At 52.2% G+C, this 14,905-nt stretch overlaps 4 protein-coding genes across 4 annotated transcripts; 2 read left to right on the top strand and 2 right to left on the bottom strand.

The window, feature by feature from the left end:
• Positions 1-40: 40 nt before the first annotated feature.
• PC9H_005557 (uncharacterized protein) lies at positions 41-5,152 on the top strand (the record flags this gene model as incomplete). Its single annotated transcript, XM_036775121.1, has 7 exons — positions 41-398; positions 446-3,310; positions 3,362-3,603; positions 3,651-3,750; positions 3,798-3,898; positions 4,127-4,490; positions 4,551-5,152. 7 exons carry the CDS (start codon positions 41-43, stop codon positions 5,150-5,152), a joined length of 4,632 nt encoding a protein of 1,543 aa, XP_036633623.1.
• Positions 5,153-5,725: 573 nt separating this feature from the next.
• On the top strand, positions 5,726-6,424 carry PC9H_005558 (uncharacterized protein; the record flags this gene model as incomplete). Its single annotated transcript, XM_036775122.1, has 2 exons — positions 5,726-5,878; positions 5,936-6,424. The coding sequence occupies 2 exons, from the start codon at positions 5,726-5,728 to the stop codon at positions 6,422-6,424; spliced, it is 642 nt and encodes a 213-aa protein (XP_036633624.1).
• Positions 6,425-6,967: 543 nt separating this feature from the next.
• On the bottom strand, positions 6,968-8,253 carry PC9H_005559 (uncharacterized protein; the record flags this gene model as incomplete). Its single annotated transcript, XM_036775123.1, has 3 exons — positions 6,968-7,912; positions 7,969-8,027; positions 8,073-8,253. The coding sequence occupies 3 exons, from the start codon at positions 8,251-8,253 to the stop codon at positions 6,968-6,970; spliced, it is 1,185 nt and encodes a 394-aa protein (XP_036633625.1).
• Positions 8,254-8,692: 439 nt separating this feature from the next.
• PC9H_005560 (uncharacterized protein) lies at positions 8,693-13,850 on the bottom strand (the record flags this gene model as incomplete). Its single annotated transcript, XM_036775124.1, has 9 exons — positions 8,693-10,069; positions 10,126-10,659; positions 10,713-10,867; positions 10,919-11,128; positions 11,181-11,313; positions 11,369-11,913; positions 11,969-12,142; positions 12,195-12,441; positions 12,495-13,850. The coding sequence occupies 9 exons, from the start codon at positions 13,848-13,850 to the stop codon at positions 8,693-8,695; spliced, it is 4,731 nt and encodes a 1,576-aa protein (XP_036633626.1).
• Positions 13,851-14,905: the final 1,055 nt, after the last annotated feature.

Raw genomic sequence — 14,905 nt, forward strand, 5'->3', positions numbered from 1 at the left:
GTTCGGGCTTTGCTCGTCGTCGTCCGCGTCGGTGGCAAGAATGGCCGCAAAGCCGTCGGCCTCCAGCACGCAGAACAGCGCGGTCTCCTTTCAACGTCCTCCTCAAGTCCATTTATCTGATAAAATCCTTGCTTCTTCCATTATTCTACCCCAGGATGCGGTAATCGCCTCAACCACCTTTGTGCCGCTCCCTGGCCACCAGAACCACCCGTACAACCTGGAGCTGGCGAGGCGAAGCATTCTGGAGAGGAATGGAGATGATACTCTCCTCGATTCGTTGCTGGCCAATGTCAAAATTGGCAGACACTCTGCGATACACATATTCGCCATCGTTCAACCTGATCGTCTCCCTGAAATGCTGGCCACCTTGAGGGATTTAAAGTTCGAAGGATTAGATTGTGAGTGCTCCATTGCTTGCTGACTTGCTTTGCTGAATATTGCACAGCTTCAGGCCCTCTTACTTTCACACCGCAAGACGTCTATCTCGCCTCTCATGCTTCCCGCTCATCTTCTGGCTCATATACGGTTAATATTCTGGATAGCTCACCATCTTCAATACCCCGCAAGACCTTGCAGAACATATACTGCCAGTTCATTGCTGCGATACGGAACCGTCTCATAGACGACATCGTCCGAGAATCCGCTGCCGGTTCGCCAAGATTGCTACGACTGCAGGACGGCGTTCTACTCGGTCGTCAGAGTAAACCATCAGAATGGGGCGCAGAATGGGAGCATCATGCGCAGACCAGGGCCCTCATTCTATGCACGTTCCGAATATTACTGTTGCCGTCTCCCGCACGGTTGGTCATACATCCCCTTCTTTCGCTTACTTCCTCGCTCCCCCTTGGACCCCTACTTCCTTTGCCTCCAGGGACGCCGATTACCCTACTTCCTTCTGGCACACCAGCGTACTATCTTTCCACGTATACGGGCCCAACGTCGGGGTTGATCACTCAGTTCAACGAGTCATTGGTGGGTCAAGGCATCGTTGGTTGGGATAAGGATATCGTAACGCGTCAAGGCAAGCAACCCATGGGCCGTGATACAGCTAGCCATCCCCCAGTCTTCATCATTGCTTGGATTAGTGTCGAAAACAAGCAAGGAGAAGAGAAAGGCCTCCCTATCGTGTGGCCCACCTGTTTATGTATCTCTAGCTCACTTTCCAACAATGGGAATGGCCCTCGTATGCTCAGCTATATTCCCGAGCTGCCCGCAGAGTTGCAACCATCACCACCACCAGCGGCTCGTGCGACCAGTGAATCAGGCCTCGCATCAGGACTGTTCTCTCCTTCGTCTGGCGCACTCACACCATTTATCTCTGCTCTATCTCCCGCCGTCGAGCATTTCCCGCCTCAATTCACTTTTGATGCCACATCTCGCGCAACCTATCACATGTCCCCCTCCATCGCATCCTCCCCGTACTCGGAGTCTCTCCTTTCATTTCGAAATTTGACTGTTTCCAGGTCAAAGAAAGTACCCCAGGTTGCCGGAGAAGTTGGCGAATATGTTGATTATGTGGCCCGGGAAAGAGAACGAGAGAGGGATCGGATTAGGAAAGAGAGGGAGAGTCAAAGTCATTCCTCTCCCAAGCAATCGCGACGGACACCAAATACTCCTACAACTATACCTACTGGTACATCTTCGACAGGGGACTTTCCTGCTACCACTATAACGCTCACGATGCCCCAGTCTGGTACCATCTCTGCATCAGGGACGGAGCCTCCACCAAACCATCCACCCCCTCACATCAGTATCGGAAGTTTCTACCCTTCTCCCCCACAAACCAACCCGCCCGTCCCGCTGGTCGCCATCTCAGAGACTTCCCCTGAAGTAGTGCCAACAGCTCTCCCCGTCTCCACTCAAGGAACACCCATAGAATCCCAACTCCCACCTTCCCCCGGTCCCCAAACTAACAATGCCGCCTCAGGAATGAATTCCTTCGGCTCGTTCGGTAACATCGACATGAGCTGGTCGGAACCTGTTCAAACCACGGACAACGATTTCCTTGATATGAACATAGGGTTCGATCTATCCATGGGATTCGACATGGATATGGAGCCGCAGTCTGCGTCTAATAATACTGCAGCTGTGACGAATTATCGACGCGCCGACATGGAAATGGAAGAGGACTTTACGGAAGATGACTTCAGCTACTTCGACAGCAAACCCTTGAAACCATCTAATTCCCTTCCTGCCAATCTTCTATCGGATGCCTCCTCTGCAGCCGCATTGGACCCTCTGGCTAGCTCTGGGCTCGGGCATTGGACACCATCACTATTTGGGGATCTGAGCTTTTCAGGACCTGGCCCACCTCAATTGAGTCCGACATCCAAAGCGTTTGGGATCAATATCCCGCAGTGGAATGATGGACTCAATGGAAGATTTGGCGATGCTGAGCCAACGCCTGCCCTCTCGCCGCCTTCTGCTGGTCGGAGCCCGTTAAGCCACGGAGGGCCACCGACTCCTGATGTCCAGCTAGACGAGTCAACAGCCCTTTCTTACCATGCTGACCCCAAGCACGTAACATCGTCGTTTGATCCTATCCCCTTTGCCGAAAGACACAAACTCGCGGATGGCAAGTATGCGATTGGCAAGTTCGCACCGCACATTTCGGGTGACGACCCAGTGGCCGAAGAAGAGGTACCACCTAAAGGATGGAAATCCAAGTATAAGGCGGCTACTGACCCTAGAGTCGGTCTCGTTCGCAAGTTGATCGGCGTCAAGCGCAAGTCGAATCGCCAAGATAGACGGCCTTCTAAGATGTCCACCAAAGAACATGAAGATTGGAGTACGAAATATGATACAGATGGGGATGTCGAAGTTGAGGACTCAGAAGTAGATTCGCAGGATGGAGAAGTTGAAGAAGTGGACAGTGCTTCAGTAACGACAAGGGCATCCACACCCCCTCCATCATACCTTCCACTAGGTCACTCACTCCTTCATACTCAATTCCATCATTCACAGCTCCTTCCTTTGAGCTCCTCCCTTCGACCACCAAGCTCCGTTGTCGCGCCTGCCAACATCTCTGCCGGACCTGGCGCAACGTTTGTACCAACGCCTGTTTCTCCTGGCGCCGCCCTTGGCGCTGCAAACGAAAAGTCGAAGTCCCTGGAAGCCGCTGCATTGATGATTGCTAAGGAGGTGGTGGACAACGGCGAGTGGGCTCTATGTTGGTTTGCCAATGTACAAGCAACTGCTCACCTGCAGCAGGCGGAGGCTTGGCACGCCGACATCCATTTTATTGCTCACCTTTTGTCACGATTACCCAATGTCCAAGGGCCGATGGAACTTACAGACCTCTTCTCACCGAGTGTGTTGTCCTTTATCAGAGATAATACTGTGTAATCTGACATGTTCCCAGCTACTCCATCTACCTCTCCCGAACGTGTCTTACAGCCTACGGAGTCACCATTGATTACTCTAGCGAAAGGGGATACGCTTGTTCATATCCAGCCCACTGCCATCGCCTTCTGGGAAAAGTTGGGTTTGGGGCCCAAGGGTGGTAAGAAGGATGTTACCGCTTATGCTTTATTTCAAGAGGTCGACGAGTCACATCGTTCGTCTGTTGCAAATTGGCTTCGCAACCTCTCAAGCGAATATACGGTATGCACCTCCTTTTGCGTCCGATGCGTCTCTCACGAATACCTTAGGATAAACACTTGGGATGCCATGAGCCTGGGCAGGGTATCGGTCCAGAAAAGAATGGGCTACTCTCCATCCAATTTGACTCAACATTTCGCAAGAACCTTGGTGAGTTACTTTATGCCTGTGTGTTGCGGAAGCTGACTCCCCTTTAGCCAACATTGTGGCTAATCTGCCCCCGGTCAACCATTCCTTAGTTTTCTACGTCGTCGCTCCGATAATGCTGATGACACTATCGTCACAATTATGTCGCCAAGTCCTCTCTGCTATCAAGAGAGCGCTTAAGACATATTCGGAAGCCCAAGTCTTGTTTCATTTCGTCCCGGAACATCTCATATATGGTACAATCAACGATCCAGACGATCGGTTTACTATCCTACAAAGGGTTTGCGCATCCGTCTACAATCGGCTTTTGCGTCCCATTGATCGAATCATGTCCCGCAAGTTTTCTGAAGATGGGCCGCGCGTCCGGGCGTACTTCCAGGACACCGCGATAACTCTAGCTCGCTCCTCCGTTCGTACGAAATATTCGACCACGCACTGCTTCGATGTCGTCGATCGCGACACTCTTCTACACGTCGGATATCGTATTTCATCATGTGGGAAGTGGATTCTAGTTGCCTGTGTTGATCAGCGAGGGGAAGCCTACGATACGCATTTGTGGTTGCGGCACACTCCAGGCGAAGATGGTTCACCCGACGATGGCACGGAAGTGAATGATATGTCGTCCGAAGCTTACGTCGCATTGAAAGTCTGGTCGTTCGCGTCTGAATTTGCGAAGCGGGCCAATATCGAGTGGCGGATTATCATTACGAAGCTGGGGTGCCTGAGCGAAAGTGAATTACAGGGTGAGTTGATCGTGTTTTGAACAAATCTCATTCTTTGTTGACGTGCTCTATTTATTGAAGCGTGGTCATCTCACCTGGAGACAACCACCGAAAGTCAAGCAGATCATGTTTCACTCCTGTGCGCGTATACGGATACATCATACAAGTTCCTCCCTCCCCAAGCCACCTCCCCTGTCAAGAAGCCTCGGCAGTCTCGAGGGACGAACGCTTCGCTCTTCGTCGACATATCAGCGAACACCTACATACTATACCCTCAAGTCGTGCTCCCCGTGATACCTCCCTCACTTCTTCCAAATATCTCGATGGTCACCGAGCCTGCCCAGGATGAAGACGACTTAGAGTCTCCTCCTATGTTCCCCCTGTCCACTTCCATCCTCATTCGAGCTCCAAATGAGGGTGGCCTCGCATCGGCCTCGATGCTACAAGTCCATTTACTCTATACTTATCAGGCGAATGACGATGCCGACGACGCCGCTGAACAGCAAAAGCGGCTAATGGAAGATATCTCGCGCAATTTGGTTGACTTGACAGTGCTAGCCAAGAATCGCTGGATGCGAATCGCCAATCCGATCTTGCCATTCCATCTCGCTGCGGTTGAAAACATGGATAGGGCGTTGACGCGCGAGGAGGAGCCGGAGGAGCCTGCCTGTTCCGATTCGTAATTGCTTTGTGGTATTCATCTTTGCTTATTATGGTGCTTTGCATACTGCTGTTGTGCTCTAATTATGTTTTGTAGATTACTTGTAACTAAATGCTTAATGCCATCTGGATCTCTCAGTTTCAAGCTACTTGCCGCGAGAAGGACATTCGACGTAGAGGAAACACCTCGCCCGCTGCAGCCCTGGCGCGTACAAAGGTTTCACGACCTCCTCACAAAAAATCGGGAGAAATGGGACTAGATCATACCGGCGGGTAGTCGCTAATCCGTGTGTATGCAAGACGTTCGTGGAGCTGAACTGTTAAAGTGGTAGCAAGTAAAAAGGTGATGGTACAGTCGCCATTCGACGGACCCACCATATCATCATCCACCATCCATCGCAAATGCACGCCCTCTTCACGCCTTCCTCTTATCTTGTGACCGGCCCCCTCGAGCCATACACATCCAAACCGATCGTAGGCCAGCGCCCAGGCGATTATATGAAAATACGAGACACTTCTTGCCGTGCCCCTCGAAGCCACGGTGCACCCGAGCTCATTGATTGCGGAGAGTTTGGCCCACATACGCCCTCAATCTCATGGCCGACGTGGGACCCGTGCGTGGATGGTCCCTATCTCCTATGCTCCTCGTCAAGTCCCTGCGCGTCGGCGTGAACGCCATGTTTAACACGTCTCTCGACCCCTTGAAACTCGATCCTGTACAGGAGGGTCCACCTGATGAGGTTGGCCTTGTGTGGATCGAACCCAAACCTGATTTGGTTGTCGGTGAGAATGAGCACGCGGCATAGGTGAACGATATCCACCCCTTCAAGGTGGCGGGTTTCGGGTACGGGAAGCGAAGAGAAAGCGGCCAAGTCGGACAGGCTGCTGGCTCCGATGAGAAAGTCATATATGAACTCCACGGAGGCGGTCTCCCTAGACCTGGCGCGCTTATGCTTCATTCCTCTACCGCCGACTGGGGAAACACCCATAGCGGCTCCTGTTCAAGTACGCCGACAGCAACTTTGTGCACAACTTCCTTGCATGATACCCCACTTGCGCTTAATTTGCTCGCTCCCCATCCATGGACCTCTCCTGCCTCTCTTCGTCTGGATCATCCCAAGGGTCTTTTCGTTGGTCTCTCGCCCTCTCTGATTTTAGCAGGCGCAGCCGAAATGTCCTTAGACTCGATGAAGAAGACATTGGCGGATAGAATGAGAGCGGATATGGGGACGGATCTGGTAACTTACGTCGAGACCGCGAACGCGACACAATGCACTGCTCGCAAAGTGGCATGAGCCCGAGAGGACACGTGCGTATGAGGTATTCGCCTCGTGGGCGAAGAACTGTTAGCTAGTGATCTATACTCGTGTCGAGGTTGCAATCACCCAAGGAGCAGGCCGGGACCACCGGAGGTATAGTCTGCACCATACCGCATCATTTGTTGTGCGAATGGAGTCCTCGCTGGTCAGGTTGGTGCCCTGGCTGGTGGCGTGGCCTCTCATATATCCGACTACAACACTGAACAAGCCTGAGTCCGGCCGCGCACGTATATACGAATCTGGAGGGAATGTAACGCCTCATAAATGCCCGAAGTATCGTCTTGTTACGATCTGCAGTGAGAAAACAAAGGGAAGGTAAATCCGCACGACGTTAAAGGTTCCCCACACCCTATTGACTATTGATATTCAAAGAGAGACTGGTCACCACGAGAATGTTTCGGTGCGGCGGTATCAGGCTGATAAACCAGCCTGTCTTCGAGAATATGGTAGTCGGTACTCCGGCGGTGTTCACACTGGTACAGTGGTAGCTGAGTCCTTAGACCACCAAGAACGTCCCGTCTAGCACGGGGAGTCTGAAGGTGCTTCGGCCACTTTACCGAGAGACGTTAACGTCGTGATGGGCCACGGCGTCGGCGTCGTCCCGTCAAGAAAAGGATAATCGGTATATCCCTTGCCTGTACCGTCGCCCATAACATAGAATGTCGATCTATCGTACGCGTTTGATGGCAAGTCATCCTTCCACCGCAACGGTAGGTCGGGGTTGGCGAGGAAGTGTCGCCCAACTGCAACGATATCGCCTCTTTCAGCAGCCTTGATCGCGAGCTCCCTGGTATACCCGCCAGCCGTGATGAACGGCCGGGGTGACCAAATCCTGCGAAGGAAATCATTCTCCTCTTCAGCAGGAATGCTCTCGTCGTCCCTCTCCTTTCCATCCACGCCGTCGGGGCCTAGCTCTGCTCCAGAGTCAACCCGTGGCTCAGTAACATGCAGATATGCCATGTTTGGCCACCGCTCCTTCATCTGCGAGACGAAGTACGTGTAGGTCGGCTTGGGGTCTGCCATCCCCATGCCCTGGTACCTGCCCCATGGACTGATCCGGATGCCCATTCTATCTGCTCCAATCTCTTTAGCTACGGCCCCCAAAATCTCCAGGCCGAGTCTCGCGCGGTTTGCGGGGCCACCCCCATACTCATCCGTTCGTTCGTTTGTCACGTCTTGCAGAAACCGATCGAGAAGGACGCCGTTGGCGCTATGAATCTCTACGCCATCAAATCCAGCAAGATGGACGGCATTCGACGCGGCCTTCGCAAACAACCGGAAATTCTCCTTGATTTCTCCAATGGTGAGTGCTCGTGGTGTTGGTGGCGTATATTGATAGCTAGGGGGAATATCGGACGGAGAGTCTAACCCCCCTCCGCTCGGTGCTCCTGAGTCTGCAGTTCGCCCAATGCCCCAGATCTGGAGGTAAATATACGACCCGCGTGCATGCACGGCCTCAGTGATCTGCCGAGCTACAGCGTCAGTTTCCCATTAGCATTCCCGGCATGGACATGCAAAACCTTCTTCCAAGCCGCAATTTTGGCGGCAGACCATATTCCGGGGAAGCGATTGTGCCCTCCTGCCTGAGGCGCAACTCACGTAGCCTCGGCAATCAAGAGGGTACCAGGAGTGCTCCCCCGTTGGGCGTAGTATTCAGAAACCATGGGAAGGAGAGGAGCACGTTCCGCGTCAGTGCGGAAACGGGTAAGAGGGGCGAGAATAACGCGGTGGTGCAGAGTCATTCGAGCAACGTTGATCTGTTGGAAAAGCTTTGGTGAATATGCAGCTTGAGATGAAGTAGGCATGTTGTCTCTGTACACGCAATGGTGATCATGGGATTGCAGTATACAGGAAGCAAAAGCTTATTACTGCTCGCCAACGTCTGCTAATTGAACATGCTGAATCACAATGAAAGGTTCAGTACTACTCATCAATTCTACTAGTAAGCTTCGCAGCTCACCCCATATTACGATCTCTTCCTAGGTTCGTGAACCAGCCTCTTTGATGTTCCGTGATCATGGTAAAAAGAGAAACACCTGGCTACGACGTAACAGGAACTGTCACCCATATCTTTAGGCAATAATAATAAAACAGCGCATATGAACATAAATCCTGCTCGTTCTGCTGAAAGATGAAAATGTTTTGCTAGTAATAATGCCGAACAGTGATACACTGGCTAAGTCTAGCAGTGTCTCGTAGTGTAAGTAATCAAGGACATGATTGAAATGCAAACAGAACTAAGTACTATATCGTCTCGAGTAACGAGAACTGTCGAACCTCCTCTACAAACTGGTGTGCGATGTCAGAGAGCTCATGAATGAGCTCACCTCTATCCCACTCAGTCCGGTGCCGCCAGACACAACTTAGGCACGTAGCACGTAGCTGCTCCAGATATTCGATCGAAAGGAATCTGGTGTCGTCGCACAGCTGTTGTGCGAAGGTAGATAATTGCTGCTCGTTAACAATGAAATCAGGGAGAGGAGGGGTAGGCGAACGCTCAATAATCATTGGCGTTGGAGATTTGGACCTCGTTGTTGTGGGGGGTTCCGCGGACAAGCGTGATGGAAGGACACTCGTAGGTGCAGCGTCGTTGCCCGCAGGCGGCACAGAGGATCTCGGAGTAGTCGAGGCGAAGGGGTTGTCCTCTCGTGATACGGGATTGAGAAGTGAAGGATCAAACCCAGGAGGTTTACTTGGAGTCGAATCCACTGCCATAGAGGAGTCGGCGGGAGGGGTAGAGGGCGGTAGACTGGGCGGTTTGGAAGAAGGCACCCCAGTTGCTGGTGCTTCATCAGCAAAATGGACAGTCGGCGGCCGAGTAAGTGGCCCTGCGACGACTCCTTGCATGGCTTCGAGTTGGTGATTCGTTTCCGATGCACCTTCGAGAGAATCAGGCTCATTACCGTCACCGTCAACCGTGCGGCTACGTTTTGGAGCGCGGTCAGAGCCCTCTTCCTCAGAACCATTAGAATCGATTCCGTTAGTGCCATCGGCGCGTTGCCGCTTCAAGCGCCTCTCAAGCTTGACTGGATCGGTTATTGAGATCTCTGGCTGTTGACCGTTGGCGCGGGCACTCCTTCTCGTGGCGAGACCATTCAAACCGTTGGCAAGCCTGTCATCTTCAACGCCCCTCTCCTTATCTCTTTGCCTCCGCCGCTCCTCTCTCCTCCTTCGCTCTCTAGCAGCCATACGATCGCATTCCATGCGGAAGTGCTGATCGAAGTCTTGCATGCTGACTTGTGTTGCCGTGTACATTGCTTGGGCTTTGTGCAGGCGATCGAGGTCCTCGTGCATACGGACGGCCGCGTTATGAACCATTTTTCCAACGTCGTCAAGGAAATCTTGAGGCGTCAAGTATTTGTCCTTGTACAGGTCGATGTGCATATGCTCAAGATCCATGTCGTATAGTTGTGGGACTTGAACTTGTTGCTGCTGTTGAGGGGCGAAAGGATCGTCTGGTGGCGGATCGGTGTGACCATTGACGAGTTCCGTTGACTGGGTGTCGCCGCTGACTTCGATAGGGCCGTTTGGTTCAGCTGGCGTTATCTCAATAATGGTTGTAGCGGGGTAAGGTTCTGGAGGAGGCATGAAAGGTTCATTAGGGTCGAAATTATACTCTTCCTGGATCAAGACTCAGTATGACCACAACAATTAGATGGAATGAAATAAAAACTCACTGTGGCTCGCTTCGTAAATCGTTTGAATTTACGCTTCAACTCTGTCAACACAGGCCCTAAGCGATACTTCAAAAGTGTGACGATCTTCAGGTCGGTTTCTTCCTGAAGCGCGAGTTCAGCTGCACTGGGTTGCCTGGGTTCCAATGGAGGCGCAATTGGGAGGTTCTCAAGGATCCTCTTCCGTCGCTTGACCCCATCTGGGAACATATTCGGCGGGCGTTTGACATCATTGAGTAGACCGTCAAAGAAAGCTCTACGTTGAGCCGAAGTAGGGTTCAATATCTCAACACGATTGTCGCGTGTGGGGCCGAACCATGCTTTGACATCAGGTGGGAGGGAGGAGAATGGGCCGTCAACAACGGCAAGGAATAGAATGGGATCAGTGGGTGCAAGCGTGTCAAGCATTGCCCGCACAGTAGCCCGCGATGCTTCGTTGATGGCTGCACACCACCCGACTAGGGATGGGACGTATATCACGGAGGGTTGCTGCCGCTTGGCTTCAATGAAAAGCTGAACAATAGCTGCATCGGGTGTCTATCGCAGGATTTCAGGGGCTTTGGATCTTCGAGAGAGAAATGGAAACTTACTCTAGTAGAATCACTTAAAAGTGTACCGAGTTCGAGACTCTGGATGTTGAAACCTTCAAGGTGATGCAAAGCACCGGCGCCGATGTAACCTTGTCCCATTCCAACCGGACCATGTATCACCACCCTTGGTCGATAGACACGCAGTTTCTCCATGGCTAATCATCTGATCAAGATGAAGTAATGGCGCGAGAGTAAAGGGGACACACATTGCAGCATCATTTCCCGATCCAAGGCACCTTCTTCCCCCTCGTCCTCGTACTCAGCTTCTTCAAGCGCTGTTCTCTTTTTCTCCACTGGAAGAACTCGGTTGATGACATCTTTGACTGCTTCGAGTGTTTCAGACAGCAGGGGAACGAACTGTGATGGTAAGGGGGTCGCAGCGGATACTGACGAGCGTGCCGATGACGGAACAATTTCTTGAAGGAAGAATCAGCGAAGCAAACATGAACATCAAGATTAATTACTTACTCTTAATAGATATCATGAAATCCCGTAATTGTACTTCGATAGTCTCTGGCGCCAATAACAACCTATCCGTCGACTTGTATATCTGAGGATAACGCCTCTGCACGGCGTTCAGGACAGCTTCGGTGCACAATGCCTAACCAAGAATATATTCTGCATTTGTTGGGAAGCGGTAATACGATGAGACGTACCCTGAGATCAGCACCCCCGTATCCTTTTGTCAACTTCGCTAAACCCTTCAGTTTGTCCTTTAACTCGTCACTTCGATTGTCTTCAACTGGCTTCTTCGAGGGGGTATCAAGGTCAATGACTTCTACCTCCTTCTCACGTTCTTTGCCCTTGATGCTCTCGCCGCCCCATCCCTTCCACTTCTTGGTCATAATGCCCAATATCCTTTCCCTAGCGTCTAAACTCGGCAATCCGAAATAGAACTCGCGGTCGAATCTCCCTGGGCGCCTCAACGCGGGATCAACGGCGTCTGGCCTATTCGTCGCGCCGATGACGACGACTTGACCGCGCCCGTCCATGCCATCCATCAACGCCAGCAAGGTGCTGACAATGGAAGCATGAATCTGATCCTGTTTGGAGGAACGCACTGGTGCCAGACCGTCTATCTCATCGAAGAAGATGATAGAGGGCTGCGTATTGCGGGCTTCCTCGAATAGTAATCTGAGTTGACGCTCGGCCTCGCCAACCCACTTCGATAGGCAGTCCGCTCCTTTACGCATGTAGAACGCTGGAGGAGCGTAAGTGAAGGGGAACCATAAACTACATACAGGTCAAACACTCACATATGCCTTTCCCATTGCTTCGACAGCTCGCAGCAAGGGCGCGTGCGAGCAACGTCTTACCAGTCCCGGGGGGTCCGTGGAATAGTACTCCCCTAGGAGGAGTAATGCCAAAGTTTTGGAAGACTTCAGGGTACAAGAGAGGTAAAAGCGTCATTTCCTTCAGAGAATGAATATCTATCAGGAAGAGCCATTAGCTTGAGAAATTGTGCGTGGATGTTTAGCTCACGTTCTTCCAAGCCTCCAACATCGTCAAAGGTGACGTTTTGGCTAGGACCCAGAGGGTCTGCATCCGCCAAAGCTGAATCTGCACCGACTTTGCCGAGGTTCGAGGGCGTCCCGATGGCTGCGGAGAGGTCGCCGGCGGCAGGAAGGACACCCATCCCACCTGCGCTACCTGTTATGGCCCCAGTGCCAAAGAGACCAGCACCAGCGGCAAAGTTCTTGCGAGGGGTTCGCGTCGGAAAATCCGAGTCCTACCATATGATGCTGAGGATGGTAGAAGAGAGGAATGATATAGAGGGCGTACTGAATCATCTGCAGGCATGCCCATCAATCTACCCAGCTCTGCTCCGGACGCACTCCAGCCTAAGCCTTTCTTTCGCCCGCCATGCTTCCGCTCATTCCTTCCGTTCCCGAACCAGCCGTTACCGCCTCTTCCACCCTTCGGTGGCGCCTTCGCCGCAGTTTCTTCCAGAGGGGGAGGAATAGCGTAATTTATTTTCGCCCTTTGTCTAAGCGCATATGGCTTGCCGTCGCTTTCGACCATCTCCACCCCGTCACCGTTATCGTTGTCTGCGAGGTCATCTTCAGGTTCGGGTTCGGGTTCAGGCTCCGGTTCTGAGGACGTATGTACCGCATCTGCTAAGGACCCATCATCCGAGACTGATTCAGCAGAGGTATTTTGCACATAAGCATCGTCCCCGTCGGGATCACCAGCACCGTCGCCACCCTTGGAGGCGGCGCGTCGAGCATGTCGTTCAGCACGGAGTGCGGCCGTACTGGGCTTGGGCGGCGCTGTCTTGCGCTTTCGGAGCTCGTGAGGTTGAACTCGTTGCACACGCGCTGTCTGTCTGGATCGATGGCGCGTAGGATAGCGACTGGACTTGACGTCGTCCTCCTCGTCGAGAATGATAGCTTTGGATCTACTGGACGAGTGTCTGGTGTTATACCGTTTGCTCCCCTCATCCTCTTCGTCGTCGTCATCTACGTCTTCTATGCGATATCCTCCCCGTCTTAGTCGGTTACCCCTCCGAGGGGCGGTGTGCACCTCAACATCGACTCCGTCGTCGAAAAGGGCGTCAGGGTCGTCCTCTGGATCGCTCTCCTTGTAAACCTTCTTTGCCATCCTCCTCCCCCTCGAAGATTGTGTGTACTGCACTTCCTCTTCCTTGACTTCCTCTCCTTTGTCCTCTACGTCGCCGTCTGCATCCTTATCATGATCGAATGACTTCTCGCTTTCATGATACTCCGATCCCGAGGCACCTCCGTCAATCGAGTTTGTTCTATTTCGTGAAGATCTTCGAGTCGCCACTGGCATTTGGCTAAAGGCCGGAAGCTTTATGGTCAAAGAGTGTGATGGGTTCTGGTAGGTGGGTTGTGGCAGTAGTTGTTGCTGAGGGGGATACTGGGGTTGGTTCTGATAATATATAGGTTGCTGTGGCGGAAATCCTTGGTTGTAGACCAGCGGCTGATCGTACTGAGCACTTTCCGGAGCGTAGTGATGCTGACTCGGCACACCCTGGGGGAGGATGTTGGGCAGTTGCTCTGGATACGGCCCCGGCTGCTGATTATTGTGAAGCTGAGGGAGTGGGTGGTTCAGGTACTCGAAATTGCTGAAGTTGTAGTGCTCTGGCGGTGGGTAGCCAAAACTGGGTTCTGGCATGGAACCGACCAGAGTCAAAGCAGAACCTTACTTTAGGCCCAAGACTAGAAACAAAGCTGCGTCGTAGTCGTAGAAAATAGAACCAGCGAGCTCTCGCTGGATTGAATGTTGAAAAGGTCGTGGTCGACGTTCAAGGCAGTGAGCTCGACAAAGATCTTTGGCTGAGGAGATGTTGCGTTGTGTTTGGCTCTTACCCCGAGTGTAAGCAAGGCCAAATAACCTCCTCCTCATCTCCATCCGCCTCAACCACGCACCAACACCAAACTCCCCCCACCGACATTCCCCAAAACCGATTTTCTAGACGACTCCCAGTCCTCCTCGGATGCTCGTTTCGAAAGGCAAGCACTTCAACTGCCGTTCGCGGCGCACGAATTCGACTGAAAGAGGGCGGGATGCTGCAGGATCGACGGGGGGATTCGCAGGTGCGAAAGACGAGGCTGATGGAAGTTGGAAAGCATGAAATGGATTTTTGCTGAGGACTTGTAACTTTTCCTGCTGGCCTTCGGGTGTGACAAGTGATTACGTGACATGTCACCGCGTGACGATAAGCAGCACGGTTCTTGAAAGTAGCAAAGTGCCAGAGTTTAAACTTACGGGTAATCTCTATTCCTTGCGTTCGATGTATATTTCAATGCTGAACTGGTCTAGCACAACACAGGTATGGTTAGTTTCCTGGGACTCATACTCTAGAATGCAAACTTGAAGGTTAGCGACGTCCAACATTGTTTTGACGCCCGCAGCGGAAACCACAAGAACGTCTGTGAAAGCGAAGACGCGCGGATATGGGATATATTGGACAAAGGGTGCATGTATAAGCGGCGTACGAAACGAGTGCTGTACTTGCATAAGGACGCGCGCGCACGATCGACTTATATCAAGTCAACACACCGTTCCTCGATATATTTCCGCCACTGCAACCTCATAAACCAGCGCCCTATTCGAGATTACGAAAACTAGAGGCTAGTATCGACCTACCTTTGATCCCCGATTCTACGTAACGATTTTGTGGAGTTCAATCCTTTCGAGTATGCAGGGCGTGCATTAAACAAGCAGAT

This window comes from Pleurotus ostreatus, assembly GCF_014466165.1.
Source record: "Pleurotus ostreatus strain PC9 chromosome Unknown scaffold_3, whole genome shotgun sequence".
In the NCBI taxonomy this organism is placed as follows: Eukaryota; Fungi; Basidiomycota; class Agaricomycetes; order Agaricales; family Pleurotaceae; genus Pleurotus; species Pleurotus ostreatus.